The sequence below is a fragment of the Tiliqua scincoides genome, chromosome 5 (genome assembly GCF_035046505.1).
Source record: "Tiliqua scincoides isolate rTilSci1 chromosome 5, rTilSci1.hap2, whole genome shotgun sequence".
NCBI classification, from domain to species: Eukaryota; Metazoa; Chordata; class Lepidosauria; order Squamata; family Scincidae; genus Tiliqua; species Tiliqua scincoides.
This window is the reverse complement of record NC_089825.1, coordinates 11,501,352-11,525,490: the sequence shown is the minus strand read 5'-3', so window position 1 is coordinate 11,525,490 and position 24,139 is coordinate 11,501,352. Positions and strand designations below refer to the sequence as shown.

Below are 24,139 nucleotides of genomic sequence, written 5' to 3'. Positions count from 1 at the left end.
TAGAGCAAGTGGTCACCAGAGGACTTTTTTTTAAATCATGGTACCCCCCCAAAAGGTCACCTGGTGCCAACACTGATCTCTTTTCAACTTCAGGAAAGACCTTATTTGTGTCGGCTTTCCCCTATTGATTTCAATGGGGCTTAGACATAACTAAACCAAAACAAAGGAGCAACATGGTGTCATTTGCTAAAATTCCCAGCTTGATACTCTTATATTGGATTCTTTGGAGAGAAACATTTAACTCCAGTAACTAAACGTGCTTGGCCTTTGTTGCGTGACAAACCCAAATCATAAGGCCTGCAAGATACCTTTGATGTAAATTCTGCAAGAATGTTTTAGGATGGAGTTAAACTATGCAAGATGTTTCTATAGCAATCACAACCCTTCATTTTTATATGCATGCGACAATCTTTGGATCACTTGTCGGTCTTGACTTGAGGTTATTGTAAGCTTTATCCGTTATTTCTGTTCAGTTTGTAAAGTGCTTCATGATACTCCAAGGGCTGTTGTATCAAAATAAATGGCACTGAATTTATGTTTTGACTTGTTTCTTTAAGCAAGAAAATCAATTTAGTGTAACACTGGGGAAACAAGCCACATGGAGGATGTTCATAACCTGTGTAGCAAGATGCAATTAAAGATTTGCTTGCACAGAATATGGGGGGAAATGAAAACATACAAAAATGCTGTCACAGCCACTTTTATATTATAGATTTCACAATGTCAGGTACATTTTGTTATGCAGACAAGTTGTATTCTCAAGAGCTAGCTTGGTCATCTACCTGCCAGCCTTGACTTAGGATGGAATTAGATATTACAAATGACATGGGGCAGTTACTAAAAAAGGCAATCCTGTGTCTTTCTTCCACTCTGCTCTGTAATAGCTAGGGAAGCAATTTTCAATTTTTTTTTCCTCTCATGGCACACTAAGATGCTAAATTATCAAGGCACACCTTCAGTTTTTGGACAACTGACAAGGCACACCACACTGCCAGCTCACATCCCCTAATAAATCACCCTCCCCCAAACTATCATGACACACCAATGTGCTGTGGCATAGTGCTTCAAAATTGCTGATCTAGAGAATATTCTGCACATGATTTGACCTCAAGCTGCAAGCTTAGCTACTGTTCAATAGTTGCTGCCTGGTGGAGGGACAGGGAAGTGTGTGATATGTGTGATATGTCATGCCAGCAGGAGATGTCATGACACCTTGTTCCACCCATATAAAACAAGGTAAGAACAGGAAAAAAATTGGTAGAAGGTTTCATAGACTGGGAAAACTCCACTTTTTTGCATTCGTTGAGATAGAATGTGGGGAGAGTGGAAAGAAACCTGAAAGTAATTCATTTAAAGTTGATTAAACACACACATCAATTACTCAGGTATTCTTTTAAAATGATATATTGTATATCTTGATTAATTAAAAGACACAACCTCTGAAAACTTCGGTATGCTGAATGATTTAATGGCATTTTCAAATTGCAATAGAGACAAACACTGAACAGCAAAAAAAAAACACAATCATAACCACCAGTAAATAAAAAACAAGTGGTTTCACAATGACATACAAATACAGGATTTTCTTCCTGTGAGGAAGCTGGTTTGCAAAGACTTAGGCATGAAAGAATAATGTTCGATTCTGAGATAGTGACAGATTATTTTCATTTGCAAAAAAATGATGTGCATTGTTTGAGGAACATATATACACAGATAGACAGACAGACATCTTTGTGATTTGCCAGTGATAACAGCCATCTTTTGCAAAACTAAGCCTCAATACTGAAAATACGTAACAGTCAAATTCCTTCCTTCTATGTGAAATGCAGGACATAATTAGATCAATACTTACAGTAGTTGCTAAAACAAATCCATTTTAATGTGCAGACCAGAAAATGTGACATGTATAACCAGTGTAACTGTTTTCATTCTACCATTCATCTATCATTGGGATGGGCACCTCTTGCCTCAATATAACATGTTAAGATATTGCAGTAGTTAAGTAGGTTGCTCCTTTACAAAGAAGCCATAAAACATGGCTTATGAGAACGAGCAGGTAGAGATCTCCACTATGAGATGCACGTCTTTTGGTGGTATAAAGCTCACCAACAGTGGGCAGTGTCATTCTTATGGTATTGTATATGAATTCTGAAGACAGTTAAGACTCCTATGAAAGGTCCATGAATTGGGGTCCATTGTCTTACACTGAAGGAGATAAACCACAGACCACACTTAATGAGAGCCTCGAAGGGAACCTACCCAAGCTAGCTCTGCAAAGTATATGTAGCTTAAGGGTTTATTGCTCTCAACATGCACCTGAACTCAGCTGAAGTGCCTTCAACTGCTTTAGCCAAAGAGTGCATATAGGAGAACAAGATCTTTTATAGGGAAAGCTACACTGCAGAGTTCACCTTCGCTCTGGCTTCTCTTGCTGCCCAATAAAGTGGTCAAGGATTCAACTGGCTTAACTGCTTCTTTCCAACCTCCATGGTTTTCATCTCTCCTTCAGTCACTCTGTGGCAAGATCTACAGAAAGAAGGTTGTTGCAAAAGGATACAAAACATGCAATAAAGCCAACCACTACTCATTTGCACCTTGCCATGGAGTATTGGGGGTAGAGGGGAAGGCATACACTGTGAGAGCCTTTTTAAAAACCAGCAAAAAAGGGAAGGAGAAGAGAGATATCAGATGGAATCTTTGAAATCAAATGGAATAGTTTGAAATCAAGTAATCACCTTGGTATCCACACATATGGTAACCATTATCCACTTCAAGCATTTACTCTACCCCCTTAAAGGTTTTAATTCTACACACCCTACCTAAGTTCTTGGAACACACCCTCTATTGCTCTGAACAAACCAAAACACTATATGCTTCTTGCATAAACTTTCTTCTAGATTCTTCATTAATCTTAAATCCTATTTATCCTACCTATTGTTTCATGCTTCAACTTTCTTCTGGGTTTGTAACTCTCTGATAAATGGCACTTCGATTCCCAACTCATTCTCTCATCTATGTACAAAAAACAAATGAATGGCCCAACCTCTCAAATTCATCTGTAAAAGATGCTAGCCTTGGAATTGATCAAGGAATTATAATTGCAGTGTACTTTTATTATTTTGTCCCCAGCCCTGAGATTCAGATGGACACGTAGGAAAGCCATTTTTGACCTTCAACTGAAAATGTAACATCTATGAGGAAACCTTAAGCGAGCCTTAAGCCTCTTTACCTTTCTTCACAACTATCAAAGGAACATGCAAATATGCACCAAGCAAGCCAAACTCAATACATAGGATCAAGACATAGGATGATCAAAAGCCATCTAGAATCTCTTGAGGGAAAACAGAACACAGGGACATTTGCCTGTGTTTGAAGGTTGTTTCTCATTGTGGTAAAGTTCTAGCAAGCTCCATAAAGCTTGAAATTTGGTGCAATTGTCTTCTACTCTTTAAGAGAGCACACTGGAATGAAATCCAATGTTTGACCTTGATAAACAGCAAGATTCGAAGTAGCCACACATTCATTTTTGAGGTAGCACTCAGTTACAGTGGTCAGGATCCAAAGAACTGAGTTTGGCAGGCCCAAAGGCTTGGGCATGCCCAGGAGGATTTGCTTTAGTTTTTGTTTTGTCTTTGAACAGCACATCTGCCTCCAGACCCAAAGTATCACTAACTGCATTTGAAAGATCCCTCCATTTCAAAAGTGGCTTGTCTGGGGGAGGAGGAATACACGCCCAAAATCTCCTTGGGCATACAGAACTCAAGTGGTTGTCTGGATCTTGGTCTTTGTGTTTTGGCTCAAACAGAACAACAAGAGAGTTCCCATTTAAAAATACATCATTAAATACAGGTGTGTTTTTAAAAACCCAAACAAGATTTATTCTCTGGTTTTAAAATAATTCACAGAAATGCAGCTATGTAAATCCTTCTAAATGCAGCTCTCACATTCTCCAGGAAAGTCATCTTGACGTTTGCAGAAATGGTTTATAACAACTGCTATAAACTAAAGTGCTTAAAACTCTTGTTCAGATTGCCATGATGCTACTATTTTGTAGTTTACCGTTCTGAGACATTCCAAAACACAAAGTGGTGCTCAGATCAACGAGTTAAAAAGAACAGGTTAGTTCTTGAAATGCACAGGGACATTCTCAGTGTGACAATTCTATGCCCACTGTTTAAAAGTCAATTATTGTCTCCTTCGCTAACCTTTGTTTCTATTCCAGAAACTAAACTAAACTGGAGTTGAAATTAACACTACATCGGAGTGCTCAAGTCAGACTTCATATAGACACAAGAAAAACTCATCATCACACTTCTATGTGACATTTACCCTTCATCTTAAAAGTTTAGCCCTGTCCTCTCTTTATTCACAAGGCAGATATGTAAAATGTGGGGGAAGGGAGACTCTATATTCTTCACAATAAGTACACAGAATTCACATTTAGGTCAAACGTAATGCCCTACTATTCACCTAGGCTGAATAACTTAAACACTTATATGCTCCTTAGGAAAGCCAAACATCCTGCTACTCAGTGGATGCCAAGATATAAAAGTTCATATGCAAGAACTTAACTTCTTCAGAAAGGTCACATTTTTTCTGTACATTTCATGCAAACTGTGCACGATGTGATAACATTTGCAACACACCCCCTTTCAAGGCGCACCTTTTACAATGATAGCAGACTAGCGCACAGGAAAGTCTGCAAAAAAGGTGGAAGTCTATGGCAACCAAACTGAAGGAAAAAAACACACACAGACACACAACAAATTTTTCCAGCATCTCATTTCTCCTGTAGCAAAGCAGGGATGTTGATGTTCCATCCAATAGCCTGGCGATCAAATCCACAAGTGAACAGATTACATGTTGGGTGGTCTTCGCTCCATGCAGAACAACAGACCATTCTTCTGTGGCCCTATAACAGCAGAAAGGATCGCATTAGAATTCAAGGGTTTTTCCTCACTAGACTTCCATGCACTCCTGAAGGTTGTTGGTCTCAAAACATGGAGTACTGGGAAACTTTATCATTCACATCAGGTTTAACTTCCTCAAGCTCCAGGTTCTCATTATACCAATGCAAGCCATTCTCTGTTGAGAATAATCAAGTTGTACTATGCACATAGCCAGCAGCCAAAAATGATCCTCAAAGTCAAGAACACTTGACGTGCAAAATAAAAATCCAGGGAACAAAATCCAGGCAAAGTAGACACTTTCATGGCCCATTATTTTCAAAAGAAAAGCATAAGCTTGAACATCTCCCACCAAAATCAACAACACTATGGACGGTCTGTACAAATAAGGGAACCCTGATTTTTGTTAGTTCCAAAGAGATAGCCTTATGGTGCTCAATACCACCTAAGCAAGTGTAAAGACCAATGCAAAGAGTGGAATTTGATTGTTCAGCTCCACCACACTCAACTATCCAAAGGTCTCCTCTAAAATGATTCTTTCCTTATGCCTGGAACTGAACCCTATAATGGTAGGAAGATGTATTCTGCCAATTTGTATGCCAGGAGGCTCAGATGCAAAGGACAGCTCTTTAAGACAGCTTTGACTCAGTGTACAGAGATATTGCCAAATAATGGACTAGAACCTGCATTCAAAATCTGTAAACTCTTGAGCCAAGGCCTGTAGAATTATCATATGGTAAAATCTGAAGACATTCAACCTGCTGCTGCTAGACATCTAATTTTTCTTCCATCAGAATTTGTGAAGACTGGAATGTCATTCTGAGGCTATGACAAAATGCTAAGAATACTTATCTGTGTTCTAGCTATTTAAACATGGTTAAATTCTATGGGAATGGATGGGAGTTTATTTCCTGAAAAATGTGATTATGGCAAGGAGGCAGAAATCCAGATCCTGCCTTATTTCAATGAGGATTGCAATGAAGAGGCCTGATCTGTTTTTGAAATCAAGAACTTGAGAGATAACAATTCACTGACACAAAATAGTGGAACGAAGTTGAGACTGCACTGGCTGATTTAGGACTGGATGTTTATCTCCAAAATTCTGGACTAGATATGTTTTCTTTAGCAAGCCTTAACAACAAACTCTGAAAACAACATGGCCACCACTAGGATGCTGGGAGGGGGGAGGCAAGGCAAAGCCCTTCACTGGGCCCCCATGCCCATCTTTAAGACATTCTGGGTGCTGCCACCAGCTACTAATACTGAGGTTTCAGCTGGTGAGGTTTCTCCAATACTGAGGTTTCAGCTCAAATTGGTGGGCCATTGGTCCTAATATCCTAGCTGGGCGACCCTTGTTTTTAAGTAAACATCAAAAAGAGTCCATAATAGCAGTAGAGGTTGTAGTCTTTTTACATAACAATGAGGTGGATGGAAGGTAATTGTGAAAGTAGAAAGGCACTTTCATTCACTTTTGGGCGGTGAGAGCACTTTCCAACAACTCCCTCCTCCATCAGCAGCCTCTATTATCACATCACAAACTGTTCCCATAGGTCCCCTTATCCTTGAGATCAGCTTTCTGGGGGACCAAGAGGTCTGCAGCAGAGAGGAGGGAGCAAGGAAGTCCCATTACACAAGCAGTGTTCCACTCACAGTACTCTGCAACCAACCCCACACACCAAACATATACTGCAAAAAAGAGGTCCATATATGGTTCAACACATACATGCATCTGGCTGCTTCTGGATTTTGAAAAGGTCATCTATGGATCAGACACTCCCCCCCCCTCAAAAATTATTTGACCTCTTACTAACGACACTGAATCACAGGGGTGGGAGGAGGCATGCACATTCAATTAAAAATCCTGGTACCTGTCTGTTGCTGCGAGGGAGCCTTGCTAATCGCACTCCAGACATGTCAAACAATCTAACCTGCCGGTTGTCATGTGGAAGGGCAATGATTCTTTGGCCGACGCAGACATTAATCCTGCCCAGAAGAGATTTAAAAAAGTAGCTCAGGTTCACTGAAAATTAATTTAATTGAAAGTTTAGGTTGAACATTCAAGAATATATAAATTTTTTCTGTTAGAACGTATCTTCAATCAAATTCACATTGGTGAATGTGAACCATTCACCAGATGTGCCCATGTAGTCCTTTTACTCAGGTCAAAGAGCTGTCTGCACACAAGGATCTTCCCTGAGCCCCCACCTAGGGTTACAGGATTACCTGCAGAAAGAAATTTCAGCTGGAAGTCAATAAAGATGAGGACTTCCAAATCAGCAGGATTCAAATGAAATACGAAATTTCATATCATGTAGGACTCTGAACGCCAAGTTTCATTCTTGAGAATTTAACATACCCCTAATTTAACTACATGAACTGCTTTGCCTTACCTGTTTACTGCAGAATCTGTACGGATAGTTGCAATGGGTGATCTCATGTTTTTCAAGTCCCAAACTTTTACAGTACGGTCGTCGCTTCCTGAGACAACATTGTCCCCCACGGTGAAGACAGCTGAAGTCACAGTGCTTGGGGGGGGGGGGAAGGGAATAAAATCAGAGCTGTACTTAGCATTACTACTTAAAATATACTTGCTGATTCTTCATTATTGTTTTCAAGCAACAGTCTTTAAAAGGAAAAAAGCAACTTTAAACCAAACTACAGAAGACTTGAACAATGGGTTGCTTTGCAGTACCCATGGACACCCCAAGACTGTCAATGTGGATACAGTCTCCAGAAGATTTGGTTCTCTCTGAATGCCACATCTGAATTATAATGAAGAAGTCAAGGAGACTAGAAAATGAAGGTATTTAACCTGTGTAACCAAGAGCATGTTAACTGTTGCATCGGAAGATAGGAAGAGTTCTAAGCTATTCTTTTCATCTTGGTTTACAAAGCTTTAAGGCGGTTTTCACTTACAGAGCATGCTAACAAAGCTCTCCCCCCCCCCAGTTCATTATGGTGTGCATCTCAGCTCAATTTATATGGATTGCATTTAATGACCTAGCCCGTATAGCTCAGGGGTCACACATTCAATTGCTTGAAATTCAGCAATTTTAATTTAAGGTGTCAAGTTACTCCTGTCACTTCTATTGTACTTCGAGAATTTGATTTCATGTCCTATTCGGCCTACTGATTGATATTCGTATTACCTAAGACACAGTGGGCCAGTATGTGCAAGCCCTCTTAATTTAAATTGACATCAAATTAAACTCTAATTAGATCCAAACACCACTGTATCAGTGGCCCAAAGTTTTATAATGCCGTATCAGAGAGCCACTGAGCTGCCCAGGGTAATTACATGGCATGATCTAAAGGTCTTCACTGGAGCCTTCCAAGTTTCATGTTCCCAATGCTGAATCACGTATGCCTCTGCGCCTGAACTATTGTGGGGGCTCAAGCAATTAAGAACAGCCACTGAATTATGAAAGGGCTCCAAAACTGCCACACATTCATTGCCCTGAGAACAGGTAGCCTCCTAGAATATATGCATCGCAGAGCATTACGTACTGAAATATTCACGCAAACAGAATTTCACTGTTCCATAACACAGGACAACAGATTTGATTCTTTCATCATGCATTAAAATTATTCATTAGTTAAGATTTAAAAGCTTGTATTTTCAAACAACTGTTCAAAGCTCTCTGCTTTTCAACTTCTACTCATAAACGTGAACACTTTTTCACTTATCTATTTACATCCCAGGCTATATCCCAAAGGTACAGTACAAGGTGCATGTTTTATTCAGGAGGAGTGAAACAATAAACAGTTAACTCTTTACTGGCTGAAACTTCAGTGTTTAAATGCCACATTAAACTCAAAAAAAGGTCTAACACAACATATGTAAAATTGACACACTGGCCTAGGGAGATTTATGAACATACAAAGCTGCCTTCCGAGGAGCCAGACCACTGATCCATCTACAAAGTATCTCAAGAAAATGTATACACACTTCCTAGTGTCAAATTTATTATACTTTCAGTCACACATACACTGCATAAGGTGTACACAGAAGCAGTTGTAGACCCAATTAACTATTTAAAGAATTTTTAGACCAAGTGCTCCGAATGTTCCCCATTTGGGTGTCTACACACCGCTGACATTGTTGACCCAGGGATCTACAGAGATCCGCCAACGTGCATGCTGGGATGGTTCCATGTATCTTTTCAATCGCTTTCCTTAGATTTTTGAGTGTTGCAGGTTTTCAATAACGATGTATGCATGAATTGAAGCTCGTTAAAATGTGTGCACATTATTTGGAGACGCCCTGTAGTCTAGCACTGTGACTAGTCTACAGTCTAGTCCGACTGGCACAAGTGATTATCTCAGCTCTGATGTGCGAGGCCCATTCTAACTAGAGATATCGGGGACCAAAACTGGGGCCTTGCACATGCCAAGGCAGAGCTCTGCCAATGAGCTAAGGCCCCTCTTCTCTCAGCAGATCATACCCACTCTGGATTATTTCTTCTTCCCTATGGTTCTTCGTACCATACCACATCTATGCAAATCTCAGCTGAAATCAGTCTCATTATTGCCCTTTCTACTTTCTTCCATGTTAGTACAACTTATTTCTCACACATCAGTCAAAGTGCAACCTGCGCATCCTGCCTTCCTGTTTTGAGGGCAAGGAAGGCTACCTTACTCACTGCTACACCGCTGAATGCCACGTATGTAAACTATAGGTATGCACATTTCAATGGACAAGATAAGATCTGTAAGGATTGTTCACTTACTAATGAAATAAACATGTTTAAAGTCATCTTTTAAGGGCCGTGCTCCCTGAAAAGTCTGTGACGTCCTCCAGAAATGGCAGCTCTCAGTACAGCATTACATCACGGAAGTATACTAGGAAAGAAATTTTTTCCCAAGTCTAACGCATCTTTCCACTACTCTGATTTGTAGCTTCTTCCATCATCACACACTACCAGATAATTGCTGCTGTGATAGACATAGGAGCAAGAAAAAGTCAACTTTCTAACTAATGAACCAAAGAGTTGTGAACACAAAGTTAATGGAAAGTGGAGGGGTGGCCCTAAGTAGAACATTTGGTTAATGTGCTGGTCTCTTGTTTAGAAGCTTAATCACAACACATATACTGCCCATAGCTCAATCTGTGATGAATCTGGAAAGTTTAAATAAGTAACTGGGGAAGAGAGTAGATTAACATTTCCCTGACTTTTTTTCTCTCTGTGCTGGGTCTTCTGGCAGCCATATCCAAGTTAAAACTGTGGTTAATATCCCCTCGGCTAAATTAATGAAAAATGTCAACAAAAGATCATTAGGCTCCATGTTAATGGAACGCTAAAAAGCATTAGGCTTTTAATAACTCAGAGTGGATGACAGGTATCTTTGGGCACAGAAAAAAAAGTTGGCAAAGAGACAGTAGTCTTATGACACCCTTAAACTGTGGGTCCCCCATCGGGAGTTTGGTGTGCTACTACCATTCTCCAGGAAAAAAAAAACTTCAGACTCTGCCAAGCCCCAGCAAAACTCATTTATCTTGTCGTAGCGAGCAGCCGAGCATGTACTTCCAGCTGACAGAGTGGCACTTTCTCACCACACACCACTGCCTGATCTGGAACATTCTGCTCCCTCCGTGGGTCTCAATCAACAGAAATACTGTAATGCTAGCACTCCTCATTAGGACTAACAGCTGTCTCCCCAGTCACACAGAGACAAAACTGTTTTGCATAACAATCTGCTGAAATTTCACACTCACAGGGGAAAAAAAATATGATGCAGAAAATGCTGGACCATGAAATGCTGATGCGGTGTGCTGCTTAGAGCCACTTCAAAAAAATTAACACTATCATTTCCGTTTTGCTCACATGGTATGGTGAAAGCGTTGGGAGAAAAAACAAACAAAGCATTCCTTGCATTCTGTAATGTGGCAAGCTTGCTACCCAATACTAAAATGCAGAGGCAGAAATAGTGACCCATTTTTAAAGTGTTAGTTGGATGAACACACACAATTCTCCTTAAAATGAGATGGGTCTTTGCATGATGTTATCTTTATTCAATGGCATAAGGATTTAATCATGCACCATACAAATGGTACAGAAGAAAAAATACCTGTGCCAGTGTAAAAACAAACAAGGAAGCCTTATGAGAAGGTATGTAAGATCCTGAGCAGCCTGGCTTTCTAGCCAAAACACTCTCAAAAGGTAAAAATGGCTGGGCTTCCTTTGGGTGGGAAAAGGGGGAGCTCACAATAAGATAACTTGCACTGGAATCAGAACCAATGCGGGAGAGTCAGCTTGCCCCAGCAAGATATTCCCGCCTACAGTTGCCAATCAACAGAACAAGTCCCCCCCCCCCAAGAACACACTATCATGGGGAATGCGGATAATTTTCTGAATGAGAAACTCCTTTGTAATTGAAGACTTAGAGCAGCACTTCCCAATCTTCTGGGACCCGCATCGCACATACCCCAGTGCACTGCATATGCAACACACAGCTCCTGGAAGCGACTGGTGAGGACATCATCACCATTTACTTCCACGTTCCTAGACCTCGATGTGTCACTTCAAAAGCGGGCAAGAGGCTCAGGACAGGTGAGAGAACCATCCCCAGAGCAAAAACTGTGGGCAGGAGCTTGACCAGCCAAGCCATGCCTCTTACTGGCCTTTGAAGCCTTGTGGTTTTGCTGCCCGTTACACCTCGCAGAGTATCTCAGAAACCCCCAGAGTGTCACAAAACACAGCTTGGGAAACCCTGGTTTAAAGGTATCTGTTGGCATCCTTTAGTCTCGGAAGACTATGGTATCGCGCTCTGAATGGTGGCTCTGGAACAGTGTCCTCTCCAGTATGCGAAGCCTGGGTAAAGTAGGTATGGAGGAGAGGCTGTTACCCATGCAGCAAATCCCCCCCTCTCCACGTCACTGAAATGGTCCAATGGAAAGGCAGAAGCCAATACGGTTGGTTCCAGCGGCGTTGCACAAAGAAATCAGGGGATTTAAAGGTATCAAATTATTGAGAAGTGGCGGCAAATGCAAAGCACTATCCCTGCCACTGATGAAGTAGCCTAGATCGTTTGCCCCAGATGGGAACTCGAAGCTCTGCATCTGACAGTTTTTTCTTATTTTAGCAGTGACTGGAGCCAACAGCCCCTGGCCAGCACTGTGTCATGTATTCTGTGAAAGTAAAATCAAATTGAGAAAAGATGTGGGGCCATTGCCTAGCAACCATGCTAGCTTCTTCAGTATCACATTAGATCAAATACATACCAATTGCTTTACTTCTAATCCACAGCAGTTTTAACTACTGAACACAAAGAGGACTTACTTCGCAAGAATTGCTTTAAACCACAAAAATCTAGAAAATGCCAAGGTGCCCAAAGTCTCACTAGGACTCTACTAACAATACTACAACACTATCCGCTGGAAAGTATACAAACTATTCAGCAGAGGAACCCAAACATCAAAATCACCTGAAAAGGAAAAAAAATGATTTCCAAGATGTAACAGCTACAAAATTATAAAACGTTTTCCTTCTCCACAGTGCAAAGACTTAGTTGGTGGGGGGGAGGGGGTTGCAGCTCACTATTTCTCGGTCATAATTCCAATTCTGGAGACCAGATGCTTGTATACAGATAACAGTATGCAGGATAAGAGATGCTCACTGCCATTTCAGTGAGACGTTATATTCTATTTTAATTCTCCAGATAGTTTTTTGTCATCAGCAAAAATAATTATTTTTCAAAAGTAAGCAGATGTTGAGTCCTTTCACTTGCAAGGTAAGCCTCTTCTTCAAGTACTTTTTTGTGGGCAAACAGACAACAAATGGCTACTCCTTTACTTAAAAGTTCCATTTTTTCAACAGCACCTCTATTCCATGTTAACACAAGGCAATCAGTAGGTACATTTGTAATCTTAGGTATGCAAAATTTACAAGTCAGAGCATCATTTCAAGTTAACAGTACAAGATCAGAGTGTCAGTCTAACTTCTCTACAAATGTACAAACTTTGTAGACCAGCTACAGGCCTGCTCCTTATAAGTGAAATTCTCACATGCTCTTCAAATCTAAGCTTTCCTTGTTCTTGTGCAACTTTACAGTATGTAAGGTGCTCAGTGCAAGGGACAATTTTAATTCTGAAACACCACATATACTGACAGAACATGATGCCAAGATTCACTAAGCCACAGGTACAAATGTTTCACACTGGTGCTATCCCTCCATTCTCAGTTCTATAATTTTAAACTAAGATACTTGCAAATTCCTACCAACACACACCCATAAATTTTTCATTCTTAAAAAAAACAAAACCACCCACATTGGCTATGTATTATAGTATGGATGGCTAAGCTTAGAATCCTTTATGGAAAACATATATTTCTGAATTTTAGAGAGCAAATTTCTAGGAGTAACAAAGAATTAAAGCGCCATCTACTGGAAAACACCCAGGTTATGCTATGCCAAAACAGTTACCTAAAACTGATTATTTTCATCAGCTGTAAAAGTACAGCCTGCACCTGTAAAAATGGATTACTGTCCATTTGTAAGGTGCAAGTAACCTGCCAACCCTATCATTCAAAACAAAGAAAGTTTTATCAATTTGCAGAAGCAAGGGGAAAACTCAAAAGGCACAGCAGAGGACTGGCTCTTAAACATGTACTCAGTACAAAAATGGAAGAAATATTTACAGTATCACGGTATATAAATATATGAAATGTATATAAAATTGACTAAACTATCCATTTAATTTACATTTTAAAAATGTACCCCTGGATATTAAAGTGTGCACCTTAATTTGAAAAGGGTAGTTTTACAGCAACCAATTTATGCAGTTTAGTTAGGCTCCCCTTAGAGAGAAGACAGGATAAAAATGCTGTAAATAAAATAATAAAATTAATATATAGACATATTGATTTAGCATATATTGTATATATTTATCTTAATGCAGGTGCATGCATTTCTGTAAGAAAGCAACAAGTTCAAAATGCACTGGATAAACTGAAAAATAAGCCAACCTTCTACAGCAGGCCTTCTATTATTCTACTGTTCAGCTGCATGTAAGTACAGGACTACTCAATGGTTACATGATCCTGGATTCTACTGAAGATGCAAATAGGAGCGGTCCTCAAATTCAAGCACTCTCTTCGCTGTGGGGAAAGTTAACAACTGAACTATCATTATTCAAGCTCCCAACATCTCCCTGACCAGGGCTGTCGTGTACTGTTGTGCATCTAAGGAAGTGGCCATTCACATAGGAAGAATGCGAGTGGAAAGTTACTTACAAGATACAGGGATCTTGTTGTCTGTGCGCTCCCTGAGGCATCTGGTGGGCCACTGTGAGATACAGGAAGTTAGATCTTTGGCCTGATCCAGCAGGGCTCTTACATTCTTACTTCTAGCAAGTAGGAAGGGGTGCATTCTTCTACTGTGCACATAGGAGCCATATGAGCTTGGGGCAGCCCAGGACCAGGGCTGTCTTTGACTCTGTGAGGGCAATGGTGTCCATTCACACAATCAACCAGCAAGGGCAGACTGACACCCATTTGACTCACCTTTAATCTTTAAAGGAGTCACAGGATGGTTTCTGCAATATACTAATCTATTTCTCAAAGTTCATTCCCAATTACATTTTGCTTCCTTAATATATTTGGGGTGCTGATTAGAAAAATAGCATCTGTTTTGCCTTATCATATCTCATTCTGGAGACACAGCATAGCCTCTTTAGTGAATGGTTCAAGCAGCTTCCTCATGAGGAAGCCTACACCATGAATTCTTCATGAGGAAGCTGCTTGAACCATTCACTAAAGAGGCTATACTATATCTCCAAAACTAGACATGATAGGGCAAAACAACAACAACAACAACAACAGTATTTATATACCGCTTTTCAACAAAAAGTTCACAAAGTGGTTTACAGAGAAAATCAAAACGGATGTCATTTTTAGAATCAGCACCCCAAATTCATATCAAACCACCATAAAGTTTGGGAAGAACTTTTCTGACCCTCAATTTTGTAAGCCTGTGTTATTTTAGGTTTTATTTTTTTTTAATTTCATTTACTGTTTTTATATACTGTAAATTTTACTGTTGGGTCTTTGTAAAGCCACCTTGGGAATGTGCTCTGGCACAGCAAAGGCAAGATACACATTTTAAATAAATACATTCTTAAGCGCAGTGCTCCTCAGATAAAGAAGCAGACATCTATTAAAAATGGAAACTGAAAACAAAAACAAGAGTAATGGACACAAATAAGCAACTGACTGAAACTTAAGGGGAAATGATTCTCACAGAAATTTTCTTCAACCAACTCCTTCAAATTTTAAACTACGACATATATTGCCCTGTGCTTGCACTAAATACAAATAAAAAAATCTATCATATATGTGCAATAGATTGTTTTTATTTGTCAGTAGCACCCACTTCAACAGCAACACAATGAAGTGGTTGCCTGGCTGTTACTAGATGCATTTTTTCAGCCATATGTTTCAAGTGGGAATTTCATCTGATCAGAAAAGGAATGGGGGGGGGGGTTAAGGACACTACCAGTGTTGCAGCAACTCAAGCGGTCAAGAACAGTGCCACCTCTGCATACCTGACCTCTGTTTTAATTTGTCGGCTTGAGGACCTAGAGTATGTGAATGATTACCATTATAGTTCACAGAGAGGTCTGCATGTATTTGGATTTGGTATATCTATTAGTAACATGACATTTCTCCCAACGCCAAGCACACATCAATGACTCTTGGCAGGAGGTTTGCAGATGTCAAAATCACCGGCTTTTAAAGCGTTGTAGTAAGCTAGGTACATAATGATGAACTAAACAACACACATCTGCAAGAAAACCTGGCAGCTCCAGCAGCTTCAAAATTAAGCCAAGGACATTCTTTGGCACCATCACTCCACTTTTACTAACAGAAATCCTCCACGTCACTGTCACCCCTTGAGATGATAATCCTCTGCCACTTCTTTTTCTGGAATATCTCCAAAGTCTTGTTGCCAATAAGTCACAACAAATGAGACATCTCCAATCTCTTTGAGCTGAAGCAGGGTTTATAGTGCTTGCCAACTGAGGCTTCCACAGGATAAACTCTCTAACCATAATCTTTGGTGCTAAATTTTAGGCGAGTCTGCTATGACTTTAGAATAGACATGTTTCCTAAAATACTGCCAGAGGTATAAGACGGTCAGAAGAGGAAACACATACTTGAAGGTCAGGTATTGAGTTAAGGGCCATTTGCCAGTTCAAAGGTATTATCTATAACAGTGATTCTCAAGTTTTTTAGTACCAGGACCCAATTTTTAAAATGACTATCTGTCAGGACCCACCAGAAGTGATGTCATTAACCTGAAGTGATGTCATGGCCAGAAGTGGCATCATCAAGCAGGAACATTTTTAACACCGCCCCCCCCCCCCCCCACATAACAAAATCAAATCAACACAATTAAGTAAATTAAAAGTTTACAATAAGTTAAAAAAATTATTAAAAAAAGAAGAACCCTCCTAAATCCCCCCAAACACTTGCTGATCTGTTTTTAAAAAATTCCCCAAACATTCCAAAGACTGCAATCCTAGCCACACTTGCCTGGGAGTAAGCCCCATTGATTATCAGTGTTAAAAGCACATATATAATAGACTTTTAAAAGTACAGTTCTGTAACATTTCCCCAAATGCGGTTACATATCATGGTAACATCAATTCTAACATATTAAAAATAAAATACACATTGAAATGACCCACCTGAAATTGACTTGTGACCCACCTAGTGGGTCCCAACACACAGCTTGAAGAACACTGATCTATAAAATTTGGGGCTGCCTTGGGACCCTTCTGGGGGTTGAAGGGCAGAGTGTAAGTGCTTAGAGAAAGAGTCAGATAGACACAGGGGGACAACACAATTTGATATCCAAGTTGCCCACCCATGTCATAGCACAACAAAAGGACACTACGCTATTGCCAGGGAGTTTGTTTATCTCTGACATGTTGAAATAGTTGGATGCTGACCTCCCTGTGCAACAGTATGGGAGCATCCACTGCAGCAATACTGTTGAAGCAGGCTGAATCTGTTCAGTGCCCATGCAAGAGAGACCTTATGTATTCCACAAGTTTCTACTGTTTCAGTACAAAGATATAGTTGTCTCTATATGAGAGAGCCCGAGAGATCCATTCAAGTCTATCCTGGGAAGTCATCTTAGGGGGTCTTATGGAGGGCAGCATTACCTCCCGACATTCAGCTGATGACTACCAGCAACAGAGCCTTCTCTGTGGTAGCACCTGCCCTTGGGAATTCTTTTCCCCTGGAGGTCAGACCTGCTTCCTCCCCACTGACCTTCTTGCAAGATGCTTTTGGTTAGTGTGCCTTATCTGGCACTGTCTGTTTCTTACTGGGTACTGTTATTGGTTTTTATTTTATGTTGACTATTTTATTATTTTATTTAGCTCAGGCAAACGTGGAAGAGGAAGAGTTACTCTAATCCAGAATTCCTCCCTCCCACAAAATTCTGTATTTCCAAAATCAATACTGCAGAGGGACCCCTAGCTTCTAACCATCCATAAGACCCTCTTGCTGAAACAGGCTTAAGACCTTGGTGGTCAGGGATGCTCTAATGGCCACTGGGACGCAAAGGAGGTTGCTCCTGGGAAAAATTCTAATCCTTTCCATGTTAGAGCACAGGGGCAGGACTTTAAGAGCTGTCATTTAAAATGCAGTCAACCTCCCTATGTTCCAGTTTGACAGGAGACCTAACAGGAGTGCCACTATCTTCCTTTTTTAAGCATTTATCAGGTTTTTCATTGGGACGGGTGGAAGAAAAGGATTTCTGAGGAAAGTCACCAAATAAAGATGATTAGCGGCAAACACTGAAGAGGACAGAAAGCCTTCAGCACAACATAATTCCCCCTTAAGAACCCTGGGAAACAGCAGTCACTTACTCTGTATGGCCCTGAAAGACATTCACAGAATGGATAGAAGGGTCTCTGAAATCCCACAGACGGAAGGTTGTGTCGCGTGATGAGGTCACCACAAGACGCTGGGTGGGATGCGTGCAACAATGTGTAAGTTCTTGGTCATGTCCTACAACCACAGATGCAAACATTAAGGCACTGAGAATGCAAGACATATCATTTTCACAAATGTCAGAAACAAATAAACAAACACGTCAGACAATCATTGTGTCTGATGGCACATGTAGCGGGACTGAGCAAAAGTTTAAGTTGCCAACTGCAGCACCAGAGTACCCCTGGCTCCTTAGCCAATGGTTGTTTCTGCATGGTTAGCACATGCATAGTCACAACCACCTCCTCCAGCTTCATCCTCCCCATACACCACTTACTGGATCTGGAAAAAGAGTGAGGCAGCGGTGAGAAGGGTGGAAAGCTCACTGCCACCAAATTTGACCCAATCCAGGGTAAGCAACATGGGACTAAGAATGGGGCAGCAAGAGCAATCTGACTGGTTCTAGTGATCCAATGGGGGGGGGCAGACACTTCCTCTTCTCCCCCTGCCGCCAGAACCAGTCAAATTACATATTTTGAAACTAGAGTCGTGATTTGCATACAGAGTTATGAAAATCCAGATTCAAAACAACTCTAGATATTTGGACTTGGAGTCATTGGAGGTCCGCTGTTGGCCCCCAACCAGTCAATCTGGTCAATCCCCAATGCCACCTATGTTAATGTCCCTAAGGTGAATGCAAGTTTTTTGCCATCCCCTTTGTTTGCATCTTACTACATACACTCCAGGCACCATCACCAACAGATTGTACTTCCCATTTTACATATAAGCATTCATCTAAGAGTAGATAAATCAAAACTTATCATTCTTTAACCATTCCTCTGGACCTATGAATTCAACTTACTCTACCAGTTGAGCACCAAAAAGGAAAACAGTCCATTAAATAGTTAAGGATGGCGATGACTAGAGATGCCCTGAATACAGGCAATACCGCTTAGACAACAAGCTGCTGAACTACTTTTTTGCAACTCCTTCAAAGGCATAGCCTTTGGATGGATCTCCAAGGCAGCTGCACTGTGCATTTTAGCAGTCAAAGTAGCTGCTGCTTTCTCTCAACAATCCCACTCCACCTTCAATAATGCAAACCAAGGCCTCCAAAGCTCATGGCTCTACTATTCTAACTTTCAACATGGAGCTGCCTTTAGAGGTGGTTTGGAAACCTCCCCGGGTGCAGAACACAGTCCAAAGAACACTGGTAGGTATTAGGAGGCATGACCATGCAACAACAATTTTGCATCAGTTGCACTGGTTACTAATTCATTTCCAGGTCTAATTTAAAGTGCTGGTGTGAACCTTGAAAGTTCTACATCAGCAGTCTTCAACCTTTTTCTTAAATAAATAAGTGTGTGTGTGTGTGTGTGTGTGTGTGTGTGTGTGTGTGTGTGTGTGTGTGTGTGTGTGTGTTTATTTATTTATTTATTTATTTATTTATTAATAATAAAGAATGAGACTGGAGACCAACCATTGGTCCCGCCCTCTCCCAAGACCCTATCCACTCACTCCCTGCCTCCTGTTATGCCTTTGATTACTGTTCACTGTAACCAAATATTCTTCTTAAGTTGCCACAAAGGCTGGCACTAGTGAAAGCTGATTATGATGCTTCTCATGCTCTTAAAATTCTTTACATGTCTTGGGAAAACATTGTCTCAAAACTGCAAAGGGTGGGTGGTGGTGTTTTCAAAAAAACTGAACCAAGGTTTATAAAACAACTTTTACACAGAGTACTCGAAAGGGCACTGTTTAAAGGTGCCACAGGATATCAAGAGAAACCTAGCTAGGGGCAGTGTGAAAAAAATTACAATTGGCCTAGGGGCATCATGAAAAAAGGAAGTTTGGGAACCACTGCCTTAGGCTGACTGAAACCACAGGTCGACACATGGCAAACACTGGGAACATACATTCTTAATTGTGGGATTTACTATTCCTCACCTATCCCAGTAAAAAATGTGGATTTCTGAACTCCACATAACTGTGGTGCCTGGAAGCAGCCATCAGCATAAGAAACAAACCATCAAATATTAAACTTTCTTAAGAAGAGATACCTGTCAAAGAGTGGACAAGTTCAGAGGTTTCCACATCATATAGGTTTGCTGTTCTATCCCACGAAGCTGTCACAGCTTGCTTCCCTCCAACGAGCCAATCAGCTGCTATGACAACACCTTGATGGCTTTTTAGGGTGGTTAAGGGAGTTCGGATGGTTGGACAATCACTAGAACCATCCCCATCTCCATCAGGTTCATCTTTATCAGAAAACTCAACTTCATCTTCCCCAGACATTTGCTGTAAATTTTGAAAATATTTAACACGCATTAAGAAGCTGCCAAGCTGAGCATGATTTATAGCGCACTCAGTATTGATTCTTTACATGGAGATTATCTACTGCAAACTCACAAGCTGTTGGCTATGTGAATTCCTGCTGTGAATATAATGTCCAAGTTAAATAGCTTCAGAAACAGAGAAGAGCTGGAGCGGGGGGAATATCGTGAGCCATTGAGGGGTTCAGCTGTGTTTAGAATTTGCACTGATACAAAATAGGAGAGTACATAGGAAAGAGAAGTAGACTGGGGATGGAAGGTTAATACTGGCTAATTTCTGCAGGGGCTTTATTGGCTTATCTTTTAAGCATTAATATCTGCGTTCTCGGACTTTTATTTTCAAGATTATAAACTGCCCAGCGTGTTTGGTATAAAACAGACCAATGGTGGTTTAATTCCTTGCAAAAAGGACAGCCAACACATTTTCTTCAAAGAAAAGAAAGACAGTTGTCACGAATGCTAACGTAGCAAATTTCACAGCTTCTGCTTTTGATATTTGTTAGCGCCACAATGAGCAACAGTTGCACCCTTACTACCTTCCTCTGATGTTAGCATGAGAAGCCACGTTAGCAGGATCACAAATCCTGCCGATGCACTTTGTGGCACAGCTACATCTGAGTCATACTGTGCTAAACACATGGCAGTAGTAATGAAAAAAGTCTTGTCAATAAACAAGATAGTATATGTTAAAAATTAAATACAGGGGGACTGTGTTATCCACGGGCTCAGCATCCATGGATTTAATCATCCATGGGTGCCGAACAGGGACCCCAAAGCCCAAATCTGGAGGCTTTCCAAAGCCTGCAGAGACCATGCACATCTGCCTGTGGCCTCTTTGGACTTCAGAATGAAGCCCGGAGGCTTTTAAATGTAACTTCGGGTTTATCACGTTTCAATGGGTCCGGGCAGCTTCTTGAGGCCTGCAGAGGCCGTGGGTCTCTGTGGGCTTCAGAAAGCCTTCAGAGGTGACCAGAGCACTGCTCCTGTTACTTTTGGAGACTTGGGGTCGGTCAGATAACTGCACTTTCAAACATCCACGGTTTGCCTTATCCATGGGGGTTCCTGGAACGGAATTGTAATTAAAAATAAACATTTTCTCAAATGCATATACCTATTTCCACAAAGGTTTAAAAAAGCATAAGCTATCTTCAGCATTCAGAATCACACTCTGAAATTCATCACTTACATTGCAATCTGCAGTAGGCTGAGGTGCAGGCAACTGTACCAAATACCGCCAGATATGAGCTGTCTGGTCTCCAGATGCTGCAGAACAAATTAAGAGACAAATATTTATGAATAATGGCAGCCACTGCATTTTTTGTTTTACTACACTTCATAAGCTGACTAAACAATATTACTGACCAGAGTGTTAAAAGTTAATTAAAACTTCAATTAAATGGCTCATTATTGTTAAGGTTAAAGTTTTTTTGTATAAATTATGAGATGATTGTTGTAGGATCCCAGTCTTGTCCCAATGTAAGCAGGTTGCAAGAAAACACTTCAACTACAGCAGAGTACTTTCAGCAGTTGTATTGAGCAAGGGATATCACATTCAGAGTAGTCATTCAACAGTCCAAGAGTCAGCACGGAGAGCAGTCAGTTCCAGTATAACAAATCCAAATCAGTTCCAATAATACACAGTCAAAGGTTCAGTCCATAAGTCAGTAATATCATATGCATACAGTATCCAGCCTCCTCAGTCACTGGCAGCAGTTTCACAGTTACTCCATCAACTCCCCTACTGCTGCACTGGAGGCTCCAGCAAACTAACCTTACATAGTTAGCTCAGCCAATCAGTGCTGGCTTGGTCACACCCAGGGTGTGCCTGTCCCAGGTGCTTGCTGATTCTGCTGAATCATCTCTCCACACCTGCTCCCTGAACCAACATGTAAGCTGTGGTTCTGCATCACTCAGAACACAAGCTGACAATTATTTGGGGACTCTACAATGATTAATTAGCTGAAGTGAATAAAGCCACCCATTTCAATTATTCAACAGATATTAAAAGATGAATTTCTACGGCAAATCCAAGTACTACACACCCCTGAAGAAATATTTCCTACATATGATGTGCACGTGGTTGATGACCTCAACATTCAACAATAATCCTCCAGAAACACACAGGCCAGTGATGAGAAACAACAGAAAGAACTGCATCCTTTAACCAAAAAGGTTACTTATCCTTGAGTCAACTGATAAAGGTGTAACCTAACCACCTGCTTCCAGTCTCCCATGCCATCACATCTTGAACTAGAACATGGCCAAGACAGAGAGGAAAAAGGGTTCTGCCATCAGTTTGGTGATGCAAGACAGGAGGCAAACAACAAAATTATCAAATTACTAAGCAGGCACATACATGAAACATCTAAAAAAGAAACTGTAGAATTTGTTTCCAACTGTCTTGTGACTAACTTCAAGGAGCTCAAAATATTTACAAACCTGTAAGACCGACTTGTTCCGTTGGATGAAACTTTATGGAATTTACTGCATTGAAAAAAAAAACACAGAGCACAATTTTTAGGTTAATCAAACCACAGAAAGGCCTTATTGCAGTACACCTGCAACTAAAATGTGTGTGGGGTACACCTAGACTTGATACTTTAGGGCAGTACTTTAGTTCTTTTCAGCTCTATGAATTTAAATATGTATTTCTAGTCCAAATGGTCAAATTATCATTAAATATACCCTGATCTGAAAAAAAAGATTCATTAAAAATTACAGTTCCAAAACTGGATACATGTTTTCAAAGTTCTCCTTGGAAGAACCGCAGAAACAATACTGCAAAGTGGTTCAGTGTACCTGGCAGAAAGGTAAGTCAAGTGATTCTAGCATCAGCTCAGAAGCAGGGCTTTAAAAAGAAAAAGAAAACTGCTGTAGGATATCCCCAAATCTGAGCCTGATGGGAAATGCTTGTTTGATTCAACGAATGTCATTCTACAAATTATAGACTGACGTGGCACAATTCATACTGTACAACTTCAGACTGTAGGTGAGAGGGGGTGGAATTCTACCGACACACAAAAACCAACACACAAAATTCTTGAATAGTGGCACAACTGGAGCATAAGCTACTATAAGCAGCAGGCATTTTATACAGGAGAGCATTCAAAAACATGACACCTCCACCTGCAGTTTGAAGTGGTCCAGAATTCCATCATTTCAGATTGTCTGCCATGTACATCAGGCCTGATAACCAAGAGAACTGAAAGACAGTTGTTTCTTCTTAACACTACACTTTTCAATGTTGAAATCAGAAAGCCCATGTAGGAAGCAAACTGTTAATTCTGGGTTTTTTTTCTGCTCAGCAAATGCATCTTATGGAAATTCACACTTGACAGCTGTCATACGTAAGTCCAACAATATACTCTCCCTAGACCGAAACCCTTGTAGAAAAGCATGTTTGGCACACTTAAAGGAACGTTTTTTACAGTTTGCCCAAGGATTGAGCATACATAGTAAAGCTATCACAGAAAGACAAACATATGCTTCTGATACATTTAGCAACATAGATGTATTCTCACCTGATCCAGCATGCCCAGTGTATTTGACAAGGCACTTCCCAGTTTCTATGCTCCATAGCAAAGCAGTGTGATCTGTGAAGGTTAAACGGGTAGAGAAACAAAGAAAATTTCAAGAGATAAATGTTCACTCGCAAATCATAATTACACAATGAAAAATAGTACCTTCAGGTAGACCAAGGGTCTAACTCTGCCTCCACCCGTAGGCTTGCCACCACAACAGCCATATCCCACCTTTATAAAGATCACAGAAAATAGTTGTCACACAACTCTAGTTCTTGTGGCTCTCAACAGGAAACAAACTTCAACACAGTATGGGGTTCAATAATCAGGACTGCATATAAACAGGCATGCAGATCACTTGGTTTCTCATCACTCTTTTACTTGAACATGGACAAGTGAATTGAGTCTCTTCATTTAACTTGCATTTAATTTTC

The 24,139-nt window shown here is 40.6% G+C and overlaps 1 protein-coding gene across 3 annotated transcripts in view; it reads right to left on the bottom strand.

Moving 5' to 3' along the window:
• Positions 1–1,447: 1,447 nt before the first annotated feature.
• Positions 1,448–24,139, bottom strand: part of WDR37 (WD repeat domain 37) — a 55,957-nt gene continuing 33,265 nt past the window's right edge. For all 3 annotated transcript variants that reach the window (XM_066630942.1, XM_066630941.1, XM_066630943.1), the window contains 8 exons: positions 23,706–23,777; positions 22,624–22,668; positions 21,371–21,447; positions 19,912–20,149; positions 17,788–17,929; positions 7,298–7,432; positions 6,776–6,890; positions 1,448–4,912 (listed from right to left, as the gene is read on the bottom strand). In XM_066630942.1, coding sequence (XP_066487039.1) covers positions 4,781–4,912; positions 6,776–6,890; positions 7,298–7,432; positions 17,788–17,929; positions 19,912–20,149; positions 21,371–21,447; positions 22,624–22,668; positions 23,706–23,777 — 956 coding nt within the window. In that variant the 3' untranslated portion in view covers positions 1,448–4,780. The remainder of the gene's footprint in view (positions 4,913–6,775; positions 6,891–7,297; positions 7,433–17,787; positions 17,930–19,911; positions 20,150–21,370; positions 21,448–22,623; positions 22,669–23,705; positions 23,778–24,139) is intronic.